Here is a 14,715-nt window from a genome sequence, read left to right as displayed (position 1 = left end):
TGGCGGTGCCGCTGCCCTACCAGGCTCTCTCGCCAGCAGCCCGGGAGCTGCTGTTAGTGGGGTCTCTCCTGCCCCCTAGTGGATAAAGCTGCTGGCCAGAGTCTCACACACCTGCACCGAGCAGCAGGGCCAGGTATGGGGGGCTTCCCCTTGCCCTGCTGCACCTCGCTTCTCTTCCCCCAGCCGGCTCAGCGCTGGAGCCAGGGGCGAGCGCTCCTGCCCCCCGTGTCCTCGCCTTCCCTCCCAGCTGCTGGGGCTGCTCTTGCCCTGCGGCGAGGGGAGGAGGGAGCTGCAGCGGGACAGCCAAGCAGCTCCCGGGCACTGCAAATGCTTGTGCCTTGCCCTGTCCGCAGTGCCCCTTGGCAGGCCTTTCCCAGGCCCTAGCCAGGGCAGAGGTCACCTGCCGGTTACTGTGACATCACAAACTCCGCTGGGCTGCAGGCTCCCAGGCAGGCTGCAGCTGGGGCCTGGCCTGGCCCCGCCTGGGGTGCAGAGGAGCAATAGAAAGGCTGGGTGGCTGTAGCAGACAGAAGCAGCATGCTGGGCCTCTAACCAGCGGCTCCCCAGGGCTGCATGGCCGGCTGCAGGCGCTTCCAGGCGAGCAGTGGCTGCAGCCCGTTCCTGGCTGATGACCCGGCCTCGGGCGTGCACCTCGGCGTGGAAGGTGGGATACTCTGCCAGCTACTCCGCTCTCCGGATTACAACCTTTTCCCCAAGTCGGCAGTGTTTGAAAGTAATTTCATCCAGGTACTTGTGCCTGGCCCAGAGGGCCTCCTAGTGCTTTAACCCGCCTCTGCCTGGCCCTAGCAATGAATTAATGCAAGTCGTGCCAGGCTCAGTCTCCCCGTTCAGGGCTGGATAGTGTCCCTCGGCGGAGGCCAAACTCCTACGCTCCAGCAGATGTTTCCCCCCTGTTTGCTTTATGGTCCCAAAGTCTGGGGCAGAGCGAAGACCTGAACTCACAGGCCAGGCGTCCTGCTCCAGGGCCTTGTGCTTCTGTCGCCAGGCCTGGCAGAGTCCCTGGGCTGGGTGGCAGGACCCCCCCTGGGCACAGCGGCTGTCTCTCTGCAGCCCAGCTCTGACGAGGGTTGCAGCTGTCCCGGGTGCTGTCTGCACTGTGGGGTGAAGCCTGCTTCTAGGGGAGCCCTCTGCCCAGAGCTCAGGTGATGGGGAGACGAAAGGCCTTTTCTGGGAGCACCTGGCAGCGCTGCCCCCTGCTGTTCCTGGCAAAACAGCTGTGCTTAGCAATCAAGCCAAGCCTGCAAGTGAGGTTGGATCCAGTCCCCTGATTACTCTGCCTCATGGCAAGAAATGCTGCTGCTTCCCTGCTGCCCATTGCACCCTGATCACCTGCAAAAGCCTTGCAAGGATCAAACCACCCCACTGCGGGCTCGGCCGGGTCTCAGCCCCTGCGAGTCTCAGTGTGGAGACCATCCCGGCTGGTTTGATTAGCCGCTGACGTTGTGTTCAACGCCGTATCGCGAAGCTGGGATCCTCCTCCACCCACTGTCCACCTGAAAGACCAGAGGAAAGGAGTATCCCCCCCCCCCTCGTGCTGCCCATGTGGGACCCAGCTCTCTGCCTCTGCCCTTCCCTACTGAGCCCCCTCTCCCAGCTGCTGCCCCTGCCCAGGGCCCGTGAGGCCAAGCAACGGGGTGGGGTTTCCAGGCCCTGCCAGTTTGGCGGCGATAGGATGGGCCAAACCACAGCAGGAAGAGGCTGAAAAAGCACCTAATGGGGCAAGCGGTGGAGCCCCTGAACTGTGCCAGGCCAGTGCTGCGTCGGACTCTCCCCTGGGATGGAGAGGGGCTGGCCCAGTTTCCGGGGCAGTGGGTTCTCTGGGGGTGGGTCAGACATGGAATGTGACGTTGATGTGGGATTGATCTGTAGGAAGATCTGTCCATCCTCCAGCAGCCCTCTGTATCCATCTTGCACCCCTGTACATAGCCAGCCCCAGCCCCATCCTCTGGCTCGATCCTGCCCCAGATGTTCGTGCTTTCTTCCCTCGCACACGTTGCCTGGCTAGGGCAGTTCCAGCGCGCACGCTGACCTGGGGGTGATGGGTTCCCCTCTCTGGGGTGCAGCCACACATCTCCCCTTGGAACAGACCTAAAGTCCATTACACGCTTAGCAGCCAATGAAAACACAAGTTAGAAGGATTAGCCCATCAGAACCGATGGTCATTGGCTAATTAGTGAGCCTTGGGATGTGGTGAATTAACCCTTTCATGGGCATCACCTGTGCACCAAGTTTGGTGCCGGGGAATGGGCAGGTTGAGATCTTCAGGGTTGCAAGGTGGCAGCAGCCGTGGGGCGCTCCGCGTGCATGCATTAGCATGCTGTCTTGTCCCTTCTAGCAGCCTAGATGAGGGGCCTCATCAGAAACCCAATTAGTAACCAGTTTGGAGCTGGTTGAGGGGACCAGGCCCAGCATCCATTTGGTGGGAGGGGCGCACAGCCCGGAGGTGCCCAGCAATCATTTGAGAATGGCCCTAGGAGCAGCGGCACTGTCAGATTGTGTAGCATCCCTTTCTAGTGGCTGGCCTACCAGAGGATAACAGCCTACTACTGCTGCTGTAGGGAGTGGAGCTACTCTTTGCACACAAGGGGCACAGGGCTTTGATGTGGTGCTGAAGGTACTGGGGTCAAACCCCAGGTGTGGGGAAGGGGATAAGGAACCAAAGCTGTATTAAAGCTCTGAGCCTCCACCCCCCAGTCTTGCCCCTGGGAGAGAGGAGCTGAGCCTCCACCTTCCATGTCGGCAGGCCAAGGGGGGCGGTTAGTGCCAGGGCTGCCAGTGGCTTCGTGAGGGGATGATTTTTCACTGGGCACTAGCCTCAGACCCAGGGGAGCAGCGAGCTCTCAGAGCCTGTGGAAGACGGGGAGGAAAGGCACCCTGGAGCTGGTGATTGGCTCCGTTATGGGGGCACGTCCCCTCCTCCGAGGCCAGTGGCTTGGCGGGGTATGTGTGTGTGTGTGTGTGTGTGGGGGGGGGGTCCTGTAGTGTCTCAGTGAGGGTCCATTTGCGTCTCCTGCTGTTGACCCAGGGCCTTCTCGTTGCAGGTGACGAAGCAGGGGAACTGGGTGGATATCCACAACGCCCCCACACTGGTGACCCTGGGGGTGACGTCCTCGGAGCCCTGCCTGCCTCTCCCCAACGTGCTCCTGATCGCCAGGCTCGCAGTGCTGGGAGAAAGCCCCCCCGGGAGGGCGGACCAGCCCCAGGAGCCCTCCATGGCCCTTAGCAGGTGAGGAACAGGGTGGTGGGGGGGAGCTTAGCAGGGAGCTCTCAGGTGCTGGGATTTAGCTGTTAGACATCTGAGATGGAAAAGCCTGTTGGGTCCCACCGAATCCCGCCCCCCTGCCCTTGCCCCTCTCCCATGTGCAGCATGCTGACTGCAGTGCCCTGGCAGAGTGCATGGGTCTGGGGCACTGCCCTGGCCCGCAGCTCCGGCCATGCGGCCTGGTGGAGCCCACACTGTGTCTGTCACCTGTGTTCCCCTAGAGCAGGGGTCGGCAGCCTTTCAGAAGTGCTGGGCCGAGTCTTCATTTATTCACTCTGATTGAAGGTTTCAGGTGCCAGTAATACATTAACGTTTTTAGAAGGTCTCTTTCTATAAGTCTATAATATATAACTAAACGATTGTTGTATGTAAAGTAAATAAGGTTTTTTAAATGTTTAAGAAGCTTCATTTAAAATTAAATTAAAATGCAGAGCCCCCTGGACCGGTGGCCAGGACCTGGGCAATGCGAGTGCCACTGAAAACCAGCTCGTGTGCCGCCTTTGGCACCCGTGCCATAGGTTGCCTACCCCTGCCCTAGACGCTCTGTGGCACCGGCCCCCAGGGCCGGCGCAACCCATTAGGTGACATAGGCGGTCGCCTAGGGCGCTAACATTTGGGGGGCGGCGACCGCGGTGGCCGGATCTTCGGCCACCCTGGTCGTCGTCGGTATTTTGGGGGTGGGACCTTCCACCGCCTAGGGCGCCAAAAAAGCTCCTGCTGGCCCCACGTGGCCGGGGTGCCTGGGGGTGCTGCCATTGTGCTGCTAAATCTGGGGGGCCCCAGCACCCCCTCGTCCTGCTCCTTCAGAGAGTGAGCCCAGACACCCCCAGGTGCTAAGTCGGGGTCACTGCCATGCTGACGGGGAGTTATGTGCCATTAACCCTTTGTAAGCTAGCCTCTGTCTGGCCGCTCATGCTGTGTCCCCTCCCTCATTAGCCGGTCCCTGTGCGGGGGCATGGGGCTCTGCAGCCGGTCCCTTTGGGGCCCCTCCCTCTGAGTTCTCAGTGGGGCAGGCGTGGCCCTCCTGCTGCCAGACCCCGTGCACACCCCAGAGCCAGCGCAGGGCCCCAGGCACCCTCCAGCCACGCGCTCCTGTCCCTGGGGACTCGGCATCCTGTGCTTTCCCTTGGCTCTAGGCTCCTCCCGCTGAGGTACGTCAGACTGTCGGTGCAGGACAGCAGCCGGCACCTGCTGCGGGTGCAGGTGGTCACGGGGAAGGTTTATTACCTGCGGCTGCACCCGGCGCACCCTGACACCGTGTTCACGCTCTGGAGCCGGCTGGCGGACATCCTGCAGCGGGGGCTCTCCATCACCACCAAGGACCCCGCCATCCACGTCCCGCACAGCCTGGTGCTCAGCGCGGGCAGCTCCTCCACCAGCTCCCCTGCCCAGGTACGTCGCCCGGGTGTGAGGCGAGCAGCGCCAGCCGGGACAGGCTTGCTGGAGCCCCCGGCCAGCGATGGGGCCGACGGGGGCAGGTCATTCAGCTGCCCTGCCTGGAGGCTGAGCCTGACGGCCAGGCACAGGGGGCATTGGCTTCATAACGCCACGGCTGGGAGGGCAGCTCACCTGGGGCTCTGGGGCCAAGGAGAGGGACAGGAGGTCTTATGGCCCCTCTCTGTCCCCACGTGCCAGGGGCCGGGAGGCCCTTGGGGCCCCTCTCTGTCCTCACGTGCGGGGGGCTACCCTGGGGGTCCTCTCCATCCCCTTGTTCTGTGGGACCTGTAGGGGATCTGGGGGTTGAGTCCGAGGTCGAAGCTGGAGTTGGAGATGTCACGGAGTCCCCGGGCGCTGCTCTGGAACTGCTCCCCACCAAGCCAGGCAGGACTCTGGGGAGCCTCCTCTCCCTCGGAGCAGACTGTCTACAGGGCAAGAAGCTCACACGGCTTCACCTCCTGGGTCTCTCCTTGGAGCATTCAGCATCCTCTGCCCCTCCGTGCGCTTCCCACAGCGAGTCCGCCCAGGCGGGGTCCTGGGGGGGCCACAGGGTCCTGCCCCCCCACTGCGCAGTCAGACGCGACTCTCAGCCAGCCAGTAACACAGAGGTTTATTCGATGACAGGAACACGGGCTAAAACAGAGCTTGTAGGTACAGAGAACGAGACCCCTTGGCCGGGTTCATTCTTGGGCCCAGCGAGCCAGACACCCCCGTCTGCCCTCACTCCACGTCCCCAGCCAGCTCCCAATTGAAACCCCCTCCAGCCCCTCCTCTCTGGCCTTTGTCTTTTTCCCAGGCCAGGAGGTCACTTGATTTCTTTGTTCACCTTTAGCATCCCCTTGCAGGGGGGAAGGGCCCAGGCTATTTGTTGCCAGGAGACAGAGTATCGTCCATTTATGCACACTGGAGACTTAAGAAATGCATAGGGGAAACTGAGGCACTCACACAGTATTCAAAGGAAACATTAAGAACAGTCCCACTTCATCACAGGAGACATCCCAGTACATCTCCTCGGGGACCCCCAGGGACAGGAGAGCACTGAGCAGATGGCTCAGCTCTGCGGCTGCAGTGCTAATTTCTCTTGCTCCAAACCACACAGGCTGTGGCCCGGTGGCACAGTGATGGCTGCCTTACAAACACACGTCAGGATAAGCGTTACCATGTGGTCTCTCCCTGCAGCTGGTGCCTGATTCGCAGCTGCCCTCGGGAGCCAGTCGCAGCGTGGTGGCAAGGATGGGCAAGCGATTGTCGGGGACACTCTCCCATCTCTCAGGAGCAGCCCTGGGGAAAACGGAGGAAGACAGCTCAGTCCAGAGAAGGTAAAGGGACTCCCATCAAATATCCCAAACTCCCCTCTCAGAACCTTCTCTCCAGCCAGCGAGTGAAGGAGCCGGTCGCGCCTGCCGAAAGCAACCCAGACTGAGCTGGGTGGGAGGAACCAAGGCTGGCAGTTCCATGTATAGGACGGCAGACTGGCTCCTGGGAAGAAAGGCCGAGGTGGTCCGACCGTGCTGCCTCTCCCCATTGCAGCTCAGGGGGGCAAGCTGGCACCGGCACACACTAGAACCAATGTCATTTCCCTTTCCCGAGACTCTTCTCCTGGAATCTTACGGCTCGGAGCAAATCTCCTGCCAGGGAAGAGGAATCGGGTGCCCCAAGCTGGTCAGGAGGTAAGAAGTTCCCCCACTTCAGCCCTTTCTCCCAGGAGCGGGGCAGGTCGTGCAGAGACGAAGCTTGAACGCAGATTCACAAATCGCCCGTCACGGGGCGGCCTGCCAAGCACTGGTGCAGAGTGTGACTGCCACAACCGCCCTTGAAATGGAGCGAAACCCTGGCAGCAGCCTTCGGCTGTGTTGGCAGCAAAGAATCCTGTGGCACCTTATAGACTAACAGACGTTTTGCAGCATGAGCTTTCGTGGGTGAATACCCACTTCTTCAGATGTGTTGAAAGCCAGTGGAGACCTGGAGGGTAAGAGGGTGATAAGTGAGAGCTAACATGAATTTGTTGAGAGCAAATCACGCCGAACCAACCTATTTTTCTTCTTTGGCTGGGTTACTGTCTTAGTGGATGGGTGGAGAGGAGCAGACATGACTTATCTTGATTTTAGTAAAAAGCGACAAAGAGTCCCGTGGCACCTTATAGACTATAAGGTGCCACAGGACTCTGTCGCTTTTTACAGATCCAGACTAACACGGTGACCCCTCTGATACTTGATTTTAGTAAAGCCTTTGACACAGTCCCACATGACATTCTCATAAGCCAACTAGAAGAAATGACTATAAGTGAGTGGAGAACTGGTTGAAAAAACACATTTAAAGAGTAGAACCACCAGTTAGCTCTCAGACTGGGGGGATGTCTCTAGTGGGGGGGGGCAGTCCTGGGGCCAGGACTATTCAATATTTTCATTAATGAATGGAGCAGAGAGCATGCCTATAAAATTTGTGGGTGACCCCAAGCTGGAGGGAGTGCAAGCACTTTGGGGGACAGGACTAGAATTCAAAGTGACCTTCATAAAGTGGAGAATCAGTCTGAAATCAACAAGATGAACTTCACTAATGACAAGTGCACTTAGGAAGGAAAGATCAAATGCACACATACAAAATGGGGAATAGCTGAGTGAAGTTGGACACCATCTAGAAGAAGCATCTTCAAAAAATCAAACCCCTCAAATGGTATGAATCTAAGTAGAATGAAAAGACGCATTTTCTAATGAAACACGTCCTGCTCTCTCAAACGCTCACCCAGTGGTCTCTAAGGTGGTATGTTCGTCTACTCCAAATGCCTGCCAACTTCTCTGTGAGAACCAGCTTCAACTTTGAGCCAATGAAAAAAGGCAGGAAAAGACCCCTTGGAAAACCAAAAAACACGATGGCTGGATGGTGTCAGACACCTGTCCCTCACAGGCATCCTACTCCAGACTTGATTCAGGACAGAACATCATGGAGGCATGTGACCCTGCTGGAGGCCTCAGGGTCCTACCACACCCCATCCCAGAAAGAAGCAGTGGAAGTGAGTCCTCCAAGTGGCCTAGAGAGGCCACGTGGGATGCAGCCGCTCAGAGGGGGCTGCAGGGAGCAGCCAATCAGGGCCCAGCAGGCCCATATAAAAGGAGCTGCAGTGCAGAGCAGAGAGCAGTTGCTGCCAGGAGTCAGAGGAGTTAGGTTGGTGCTCCTGGCTGCCTGAAGGACCTGGATGGGAGCAGTTGCTGGTAGGGGCCGAGGGAGCAAGAAGGAGCTCCATGCTGGCTGCTTGGACTCAGCCAGGACAAGGCCGATGAATGTTCTGGGTCCACAGGCAAATGGCCCAGGGAATTGTAGCAGTTTAGTTAAAGGTATGTGGCGGATGGATGCTATTCTTAGGGTCCCTAGGCTAGGACCCGGAGGCCCCATTAGCCACTGGAGAAGTGGCCTGGACTTTGATGCATATCTGGAAGGGGAACTGAACTGTTTAGTGGCCCAGCTGGACTGCTGGGGCCAGAAAGGCCAGGAGAGGGGGGGAAGACATCGCTTCCAGGGAGGGAGCCCTGGGGGTACAGCTCAAGACCAGGCTGAGACCATTTACAGACTGCTGGACTAAGTAAGGACCTGAGCTCAGGGAGGGCTACAGGGAGAGAGAGGCCAACTGAGGGGCACGGAGATAGGCCTCTGTTGGACTGTTTACCCCAGAAGGGGGTTGATGTATATTTCACACACAGACTGTGTGACTCGGCCGGAGGGCTGAGTCGCTGAAGACTCACCACAAACAGAGAGAGAGAGAGAGTGCAGGCACACACACTTGGATAGGGGGTGCTCACAAGAGGTGAGTGTCACTGTGACACTCTGTACCTTGGGGGAACACCCTGCACCCCCATGTTTGTCCGTATAACATGATTGTGTGGTGTCCAATGCAAAGTTTGTCATGTCGGGTGTCTTCGGAAGGCTCGTGATGCACTGAGCATTGTTGCTATAGTGATGTTATAGGTTCTAATTTCATGTCTATAGTTATGAGGCTGAAAATGTGTCCTCATGGCTTAAAACAAGCCCAGGCAAAACTCTCCAGGAGCAGAGGGGCAGTTCACACCTCATCAGGGCATGGATGGGACAAACCCAGCCCAGTCTCACAGGAACAAAGGACGTTGGCCTAGGCAGCAACAAAGGATCTGTTGGACTCTCGAGTGAGTCACCCCCCTTCCCTTGGTCAGTTTGGGACTGTGATGAGGTGATGCTCACCTGACTCTGAAGGGGGGGGGGGCGGTAAAGCCAAGAGGGAAGCGCACAGTCAACTTGTGGAACTCCTTACCTGAGGAGGTTGTGAAGGCTGGACTATAACAATGTTTAAAAGGGGACTGGATAAATTCATGGTGGCTAAGTCCATAAATGGCTATTAGCCAGGCTGGGTAAGGAATGGTGTCCCTAGCCTCTGTTCGTCAGAGGATGGAGATGGATGGCAGGAGAGAGATCACTTGATCATTGCCTGTTAGGTTCACTCCCTCAGGGGCACCTGGCATTGGCCACTGTCGGTAGACAGATACTGGGCTAGATGGACCTTTGGTCTGACCCGGTACGGCCTTTCTTATGTTCTTATGTTCTTATGTAAAGAACATGATAAAAGGGAGAGATGTTTGCCAGGCTCTTCCTCTGTCTTCCACCTCCATCTACAGACACCACCACCAAGTGACTGAAGCGCTGATCAAAGGGGAGAGCCTGTCTGAAGGGCAACCAGCCAGCCTGTGGTGAGAAGCATCTAAGTTTGTAAGGGCAGTGAAAGTGTTAAGATCAGCTTAGAATGTGTTTTGCTTTTGTTTCATTTGACCAAATCTGACTTCTTGTGCTTTAACTTATAATCACTTAAAATCTATCTTTGTAATTAATAAGTTTGTGTAACCCTTCTGCCCGTCAGAGTTGGCAGCAACAAGGGCCAGGTTCAGTACCTAGCAGCTCCTTTTCAACAACACAACACAAAACTGGCTTGAGCCCCCATCCAGTGACCTGGGACAATTACATACCACCCCCATGAGTGCCTCTGAGAGGCAATACTTCCCCTCTCGCAAGCACAGAGTCTGAGTGTAGCAAAATCCTTTTAATAAAGGAGGGAAACAATGTGGAATTATGCTGGGAAAACACCACAAACAGGATTCATAAACACAAACCATGAGCAAAAGACTCACCCCCAACCAAGTAAGTGTCCTTTTCCCTTCAGGTCTTAAGTCCAGCAACCCAACAGTCTCCCCACTCACAGTTACTGTCCTTGGTCAGTGCAGTCCCAGAGTTCAGAAGTTCATCTCCCGGCCTGCGTGGGGCCCTCAACAGCCAATTGCCACACGTCTCCATGGGGTGCTGCTCTAGTCTTCACCACCCACCATGCCTGTCTACTAGCCATCCACCAATATATCCCCCCTTAATACAGCTCTCAGTGATCTCAGCTGTTAATAGGGGAACCTCACTGCTGGTGCACCCAGATAGTCTTTCTGCATCAGAACTACCAGCCCAAAATGGATCTGATATCTAGATAACATTGATTTCAGCTTTGCAGTATGTAATGAGACCCTTAATAGAATCTAAATTAGCTCTATAACTATTAGCTCATCAACAGGGGCAGCTCTAGACATTTTGCCACCCCAAGCAGGGCAGCATGCCACAGAGGGGAGGGGTTGCTCTGCCGGTCACACAGCAGACAGCTCCAGTGGACCTCCCACAAGCATGCCTACAGAGGGTCCACTGGACCCACAGCTTTGGTGGACCACCAGAACCACAGGACCAGCAGACTCTCCACAGGCGCACCTGCCACCCTCCCAGCAACTGGTAGAGCACCCCCCATGGTTTGGCACCCCAAGCACATTCTTGGCATACTGGGCCCTGGAGCTGCCCCTGAGCATCAACATGCTATTTGATTCCCCCAGCCACCACACCCCCAGTTTGTCTGAATTTATTGTTCTTTGGAACCCATGTCCCTTGCCTAGCAAGTGCTACTTAGTTGAGGGCAAGTCCCTCAGTCATAAAATGGCAAGGACAGTTCTACTGTCCTTGATTCACATAACCAGGATAACAACACTTTATTACTCCTGCCCCAATAACAAAGAGACTGGGGATCTTACAGCAGCCAAAGTGACCATTTGGGCAGGCAATCCCATCGTGCTGAGCACCTAGGCAGTGTGGGTGGGCCCATGCAAAGGAGATGAGCTCCTGATGTCCTTTCCACAGCTCACCACCAGATGTCAGGCTAGAGCCCATTCTGACGCTGCTTACAGTTGTTTGTTCCACCTGAAGCAGTGTGTTTAGTTTGAAGCGTTTCAGAGACTCTCCTTGGGATAACAAGCCTGGTACATATCAATTTCTTTGTTAAATTGATGCACTTGTATAAGCTTGCAGCGTCCAGCGGGGATAGCTGCACACTGCAAGACGGAGGTTCCTAGGGTGGAGTCTGGGACTGGAGCAGGGCTGGCTCCAGAGCCCAGCAGGGCAAGCACCCGCCTGGGCGGCCCTTTCCCGGGGGGGCGGCAGGCTGGGCCGGCGGACCTGCCGCAGTCATGCCTGCGGGAGGTCCACCGGAGCCCCGGGAGCAGCGGACCTGCCGCAGGCATGACTGCGGAGGGGACGCTCGGCCGGCGGCTCCAGTGGACCTCCCGCAGGCATGACTGCGGACGGTTCGCTGGTCCCGCGGCTCGGCTGGACCTCCCGCAGGCATGCCTGCGGCAGCTCAACCAGAGCCGCCGGACCAGCGAACCGCCCGCAGCTGCGGGAGGTCCAGCCGAGCCGCGCGACCAGCGGACCCTCCGCAGTCATGCCCGCAGGAGGTCCGCTGCTCCCGCGGCTCGGGGGCGCCTCCCGCGCATGACTGCTTGGGGCGGCCAAATTTGTATAGCCGCCCCTGGACTGGAGATATTGGCTAGTGTCATTTGCTTGCACATCCAAGTGGCGGCTGGCCAAGAGTGCTCACTCATGTAGCTGGGAGCAGCTGACACGGCAGAGGCTGTGTGTGAACAGCCCAGGAGTGGGGTTCTCACAGCAGAGCAGGGTCAGGCTGGCTCCCAGAGTCAAGGATTGGGGTGACCTAGCAGATCACCAGTCCGGATAACACCAGGGGAATGTCACAGCCACCCTGTTACATGGCACATAATGCTCCTGGTGGCTCTGTGCTGTCCAAGGGATGGCACGGGAGCTAAGCAGCAGCAGCACTGCTGCAAAGGGGCTGGGAGATCCAGCGGCTCACACACTAAATATCAGTCACCAGCGGGATGCTGTTGGGAAGAGGCTAATATCATCCTGGGCTGTATTAACAGGAGTGTTGTGTGTCAGAAACAGGAGGTAACTGGCCCACTCTGCTTGGCACTGGGGAGGCCTCAGCTGGATGCGGTGTCCAGGGCTGGGTGCTGCACTTTAGGAAAGACGGGGACAAATTGGAGAGAGGCCAGAGGAGAGCACAGAACTGACGAAAGGTTTCGAGAACCTGAGCTATGGGGAAAGGTCAAACAACTGGGCATGTTTAGCCCTGACCCGAGAACAGTCTTCAACTGTTATACAGCGGATGGGGATCGATCGTTCTCTGTGTCCGTGAAGGCAGGACAAGTAGCAATGGGCTTAATCTGCAGCAAGGGAGATTAGGGTTGGTATTAGGAAAAACTTTCCAACTCTAAAGGTAGCTAAGCTCTGGAGCAGGCTCCCAAGGGAGGCTGGGGAATCCCCGTCACTGGAAGTTTTTAAGACCAGGTGAAGCAAACACCTGTCAGGGATGAGCTAGGTTTACCTGGTCCTGCCTCAGCACAAGGGTCTGGACTAAATGACCTCTCGAGGTCTCTTCCAACCCCACGTTTCTGTGATTCTATGAACTAGGAAAGTGAAATATTTTTAAATCATCAGGACCAGCTAACTTGCATCCAAGAGTTTGAAAAGAATCGGCTGAGTTCATGGGTTCTCTCCCTCCTGTGGTTCCCAGGGAAGCTGGCGGTGTGTGAGCGGTGCCGGCGGGACAGGCCGAGCGACACAGGAGAGAAAGCCAGCCTGAGGACAGCCCTGCGGTGGTTAGACACTAAGTGCCACGGACTCTGGGAACGAGACACACCTGCTGGGCTGCTGCCCCTGTCCCGGCTCAGCAGCTTGGTAGCTGCAGGTCGGCACTAGGGACCAGCACCCCAAGAGAAAGTGCCTCCTGTGCTGGGCTCCGGGGCAGCCCTGGGGGCAGGCGTGAGCATTGAGGGTGGGGAGGATGTGCCGGCTGCCGGGGCCGGTAGGGCCTGACTGGGAAATCCCAAACGTAATAAATGCATTGTGGCAATGGAAGTGCCTTCACGCCGGCAGCCTCTGGGTGTTCTTTACTGCGCTGCACCCCTGGGAACACAGCCCCCAAGACTGGGTTCTGGCTCAGAGCAGCCAGGGGAAACACACCCTGAGGAGCAGGGGAGAGCAATGTTAGAGGCACAAAGCCCCCTGGCAGGGCCGGCTTTAGGCCGATTCCCTCGAATCGGGCCCCATGCCTGCACCTAAGAGGGCCCTGCACCCTAAAGAAGAGCGCCTAACTTTTTAATTTTTACTCACCCGGCGACGATCCGGGTCTGCAGTGGCACTTCGGCGGCGGGTCCTTCACTCACTCTGGGTCTTCGGCAGCATTTCGGTGGCAGGTCCTTCAGTGCCGCAGAAGACCCAGAGCGAGTGAAGGACCCACTGCTGAAGTGCCGCCGAAGACCCGGACCTCCACCAGGTATTCAAATTGGGCCCCACCCTGCCCCTGGCTCGCACCTCTGCCAGGCTTGGGGGACAGGCCCCTTCCCTGGTCCTCTGCCCTTCTCAGTGGGATCATCCCGAGATGGGCGGCTCTCCCCCGCCGAGTGTTAGGGTACAGAGGCAGGTTGAGGGGAGCTCTGTGAAAGAAGCGCCTGGAATCCAGGTGTCCCGGACCCACAAGTTGTGTCCATTCTTGGCCCCGTACGGTCCCTCGTGGGAACCTCCTTCAGAGCAACAGCCCTTCTTGGGGTTCCACTCTCTCCTGGGGGTTAAGCCCTTCTGCCTCCTGGAACTGCACCTCTCTGAGCCCTCAGCGTGCCTGTCTCTTGCCATGGGTCTCCTCAGGGAGTCCCCTCGCGCTGGCCCCCTGGGCCTCCACTCCCAGAGGGAATAATGCCTCTGATCTCTAGACCGGAGTGACTCTCAGCCAGCGTAAAACAGGAGGGTTTATTGGGTGTCTGAACCCAGCACAGGAAACTCTCTGGGCCCTTGGGCCTAGCACCCCTCAGCCCAGCACATCCAGGTCTCTCCTGCATCCAGGGGGTCTCTGCCTGCTCTCTCTCTCTCCAATCCAGAGACCCCTTGCGTTCCAGCTGGGTATCCATTATCACCTATCCCCAAGCCCCGTCTCTGTCCATTGTCTTCTCTCCAGGTAAACATGGTCACCTGGGCCTCCTCTCCTCTCAGCCGTCCTTTGTACCCCTCTGGCTGGAACCGGCTGGTCAGGTCACTGGGGTCCTCTCTCCGCAGCCCATTGTCCTCCCACTGGCCAGAACCGGCTGTGATTCCCGAGCTGGGTCTCCGGGTCACCAGGTCACCAGTTGCTGGGGTGTCCATCCTCCAGGCCATTGGCTGGAGTCCCAAGTTCCCTCTCCGGTCCTCTGTACCAACAAACTCCCTCTCCCCTCACCTCGTTAAACTAGTAACACCCAGGGACACCGAGTCCCACCCCCTCTGCATGCAAACCCTTGGAAAAACGAGAAAATCCCCCACTTTGTCACCTCTCTCCCCCCTTCGTGGCTGAACGGAGCAGGGTCACTTAGCCAGTGACCTGGGGAAGTTCAGGGCCCCGCCCCGTGATAAAGCATCAGCTATAACATTGGCCTCCCCCTCACATGAACCACCTCCATGTCGTACCCCTGGAGGAGCAGGCTCCATCTCAGCAGCTTGGCATCAGCCCCTTTCATCTGGTGCAGCCACGTCAGGGCGAATGGGCCGTGCACACGGTGAAGCGCCGCCCAAATAGATACGGCTGCAGTTTTTTAAGGGCCCACCCCATGGCCAGGCCTCCCTTCTCG

General features: G+C 57.6%; 1 protein-coding gene across 3 annotated transcripts; it reads left to right on the top strand.

The window, feature by feature from the left end:
- The first annotated feature begins 290 nt into the window (after positions 1–290).
- LOC123361522 (protein FAM71F2-like) lies at positions 291–13,187 on the top strand. 3 transcript variants are annotated; one of them, XM_045001478.1, is made up of 6 exons: positions 291–733; positions 3,063–3,247; positions 4,420–4,675; positions 5,900–6,039; positions 6,311–6,390; positions 12,633–13,187. In XM_045001478.1, the coding sequence occupies exons 1-6, from the start codon at positions 629–631 to the stop codon at positions 12,815–12,817; spliced, it is 951 nt and encodes a 316-aa protein (XP_044857413.1). In that variant the 5' UTR covers positions 291–628; the 3' UTR covers positions 12,818–13,187. The 3 variants fall into 3 exon arrangements, with proteins under 3 accessions (XP_044857413.1, XP_044857423.1, XP_044857406.1); XM_045001488.1 differs by having other exon boundaries at positions 293–664; positions 12,633–13,186; XM_045001471.1 differs by having other exon boundaries at positions 312–747; positions 12,633–13,116.
- The last annotated feature ends 1,528 nt before the right edge of the window (positions 13,188–14,715 follow it).

Source organism: Mauremys mutica, chromosome 1, assembly GCF_020497125.1.
Source record: "Mauremys mutica isolate MM-2020 ecotype Southern chromosome 1, ASM2049712v1, whole genome shotgun sequence".
In the NCBI taxonomy this organism is placed as follows: Eukaryota; Metazoa; Chordata; order Testudines; family Geoemydidae; genus Mauremys; species Mauremys mutica.
Note: the sequence above shows the minus strand (reverse complement) of the source record. Positions and strands in the feature narration are given on the sequence as shown.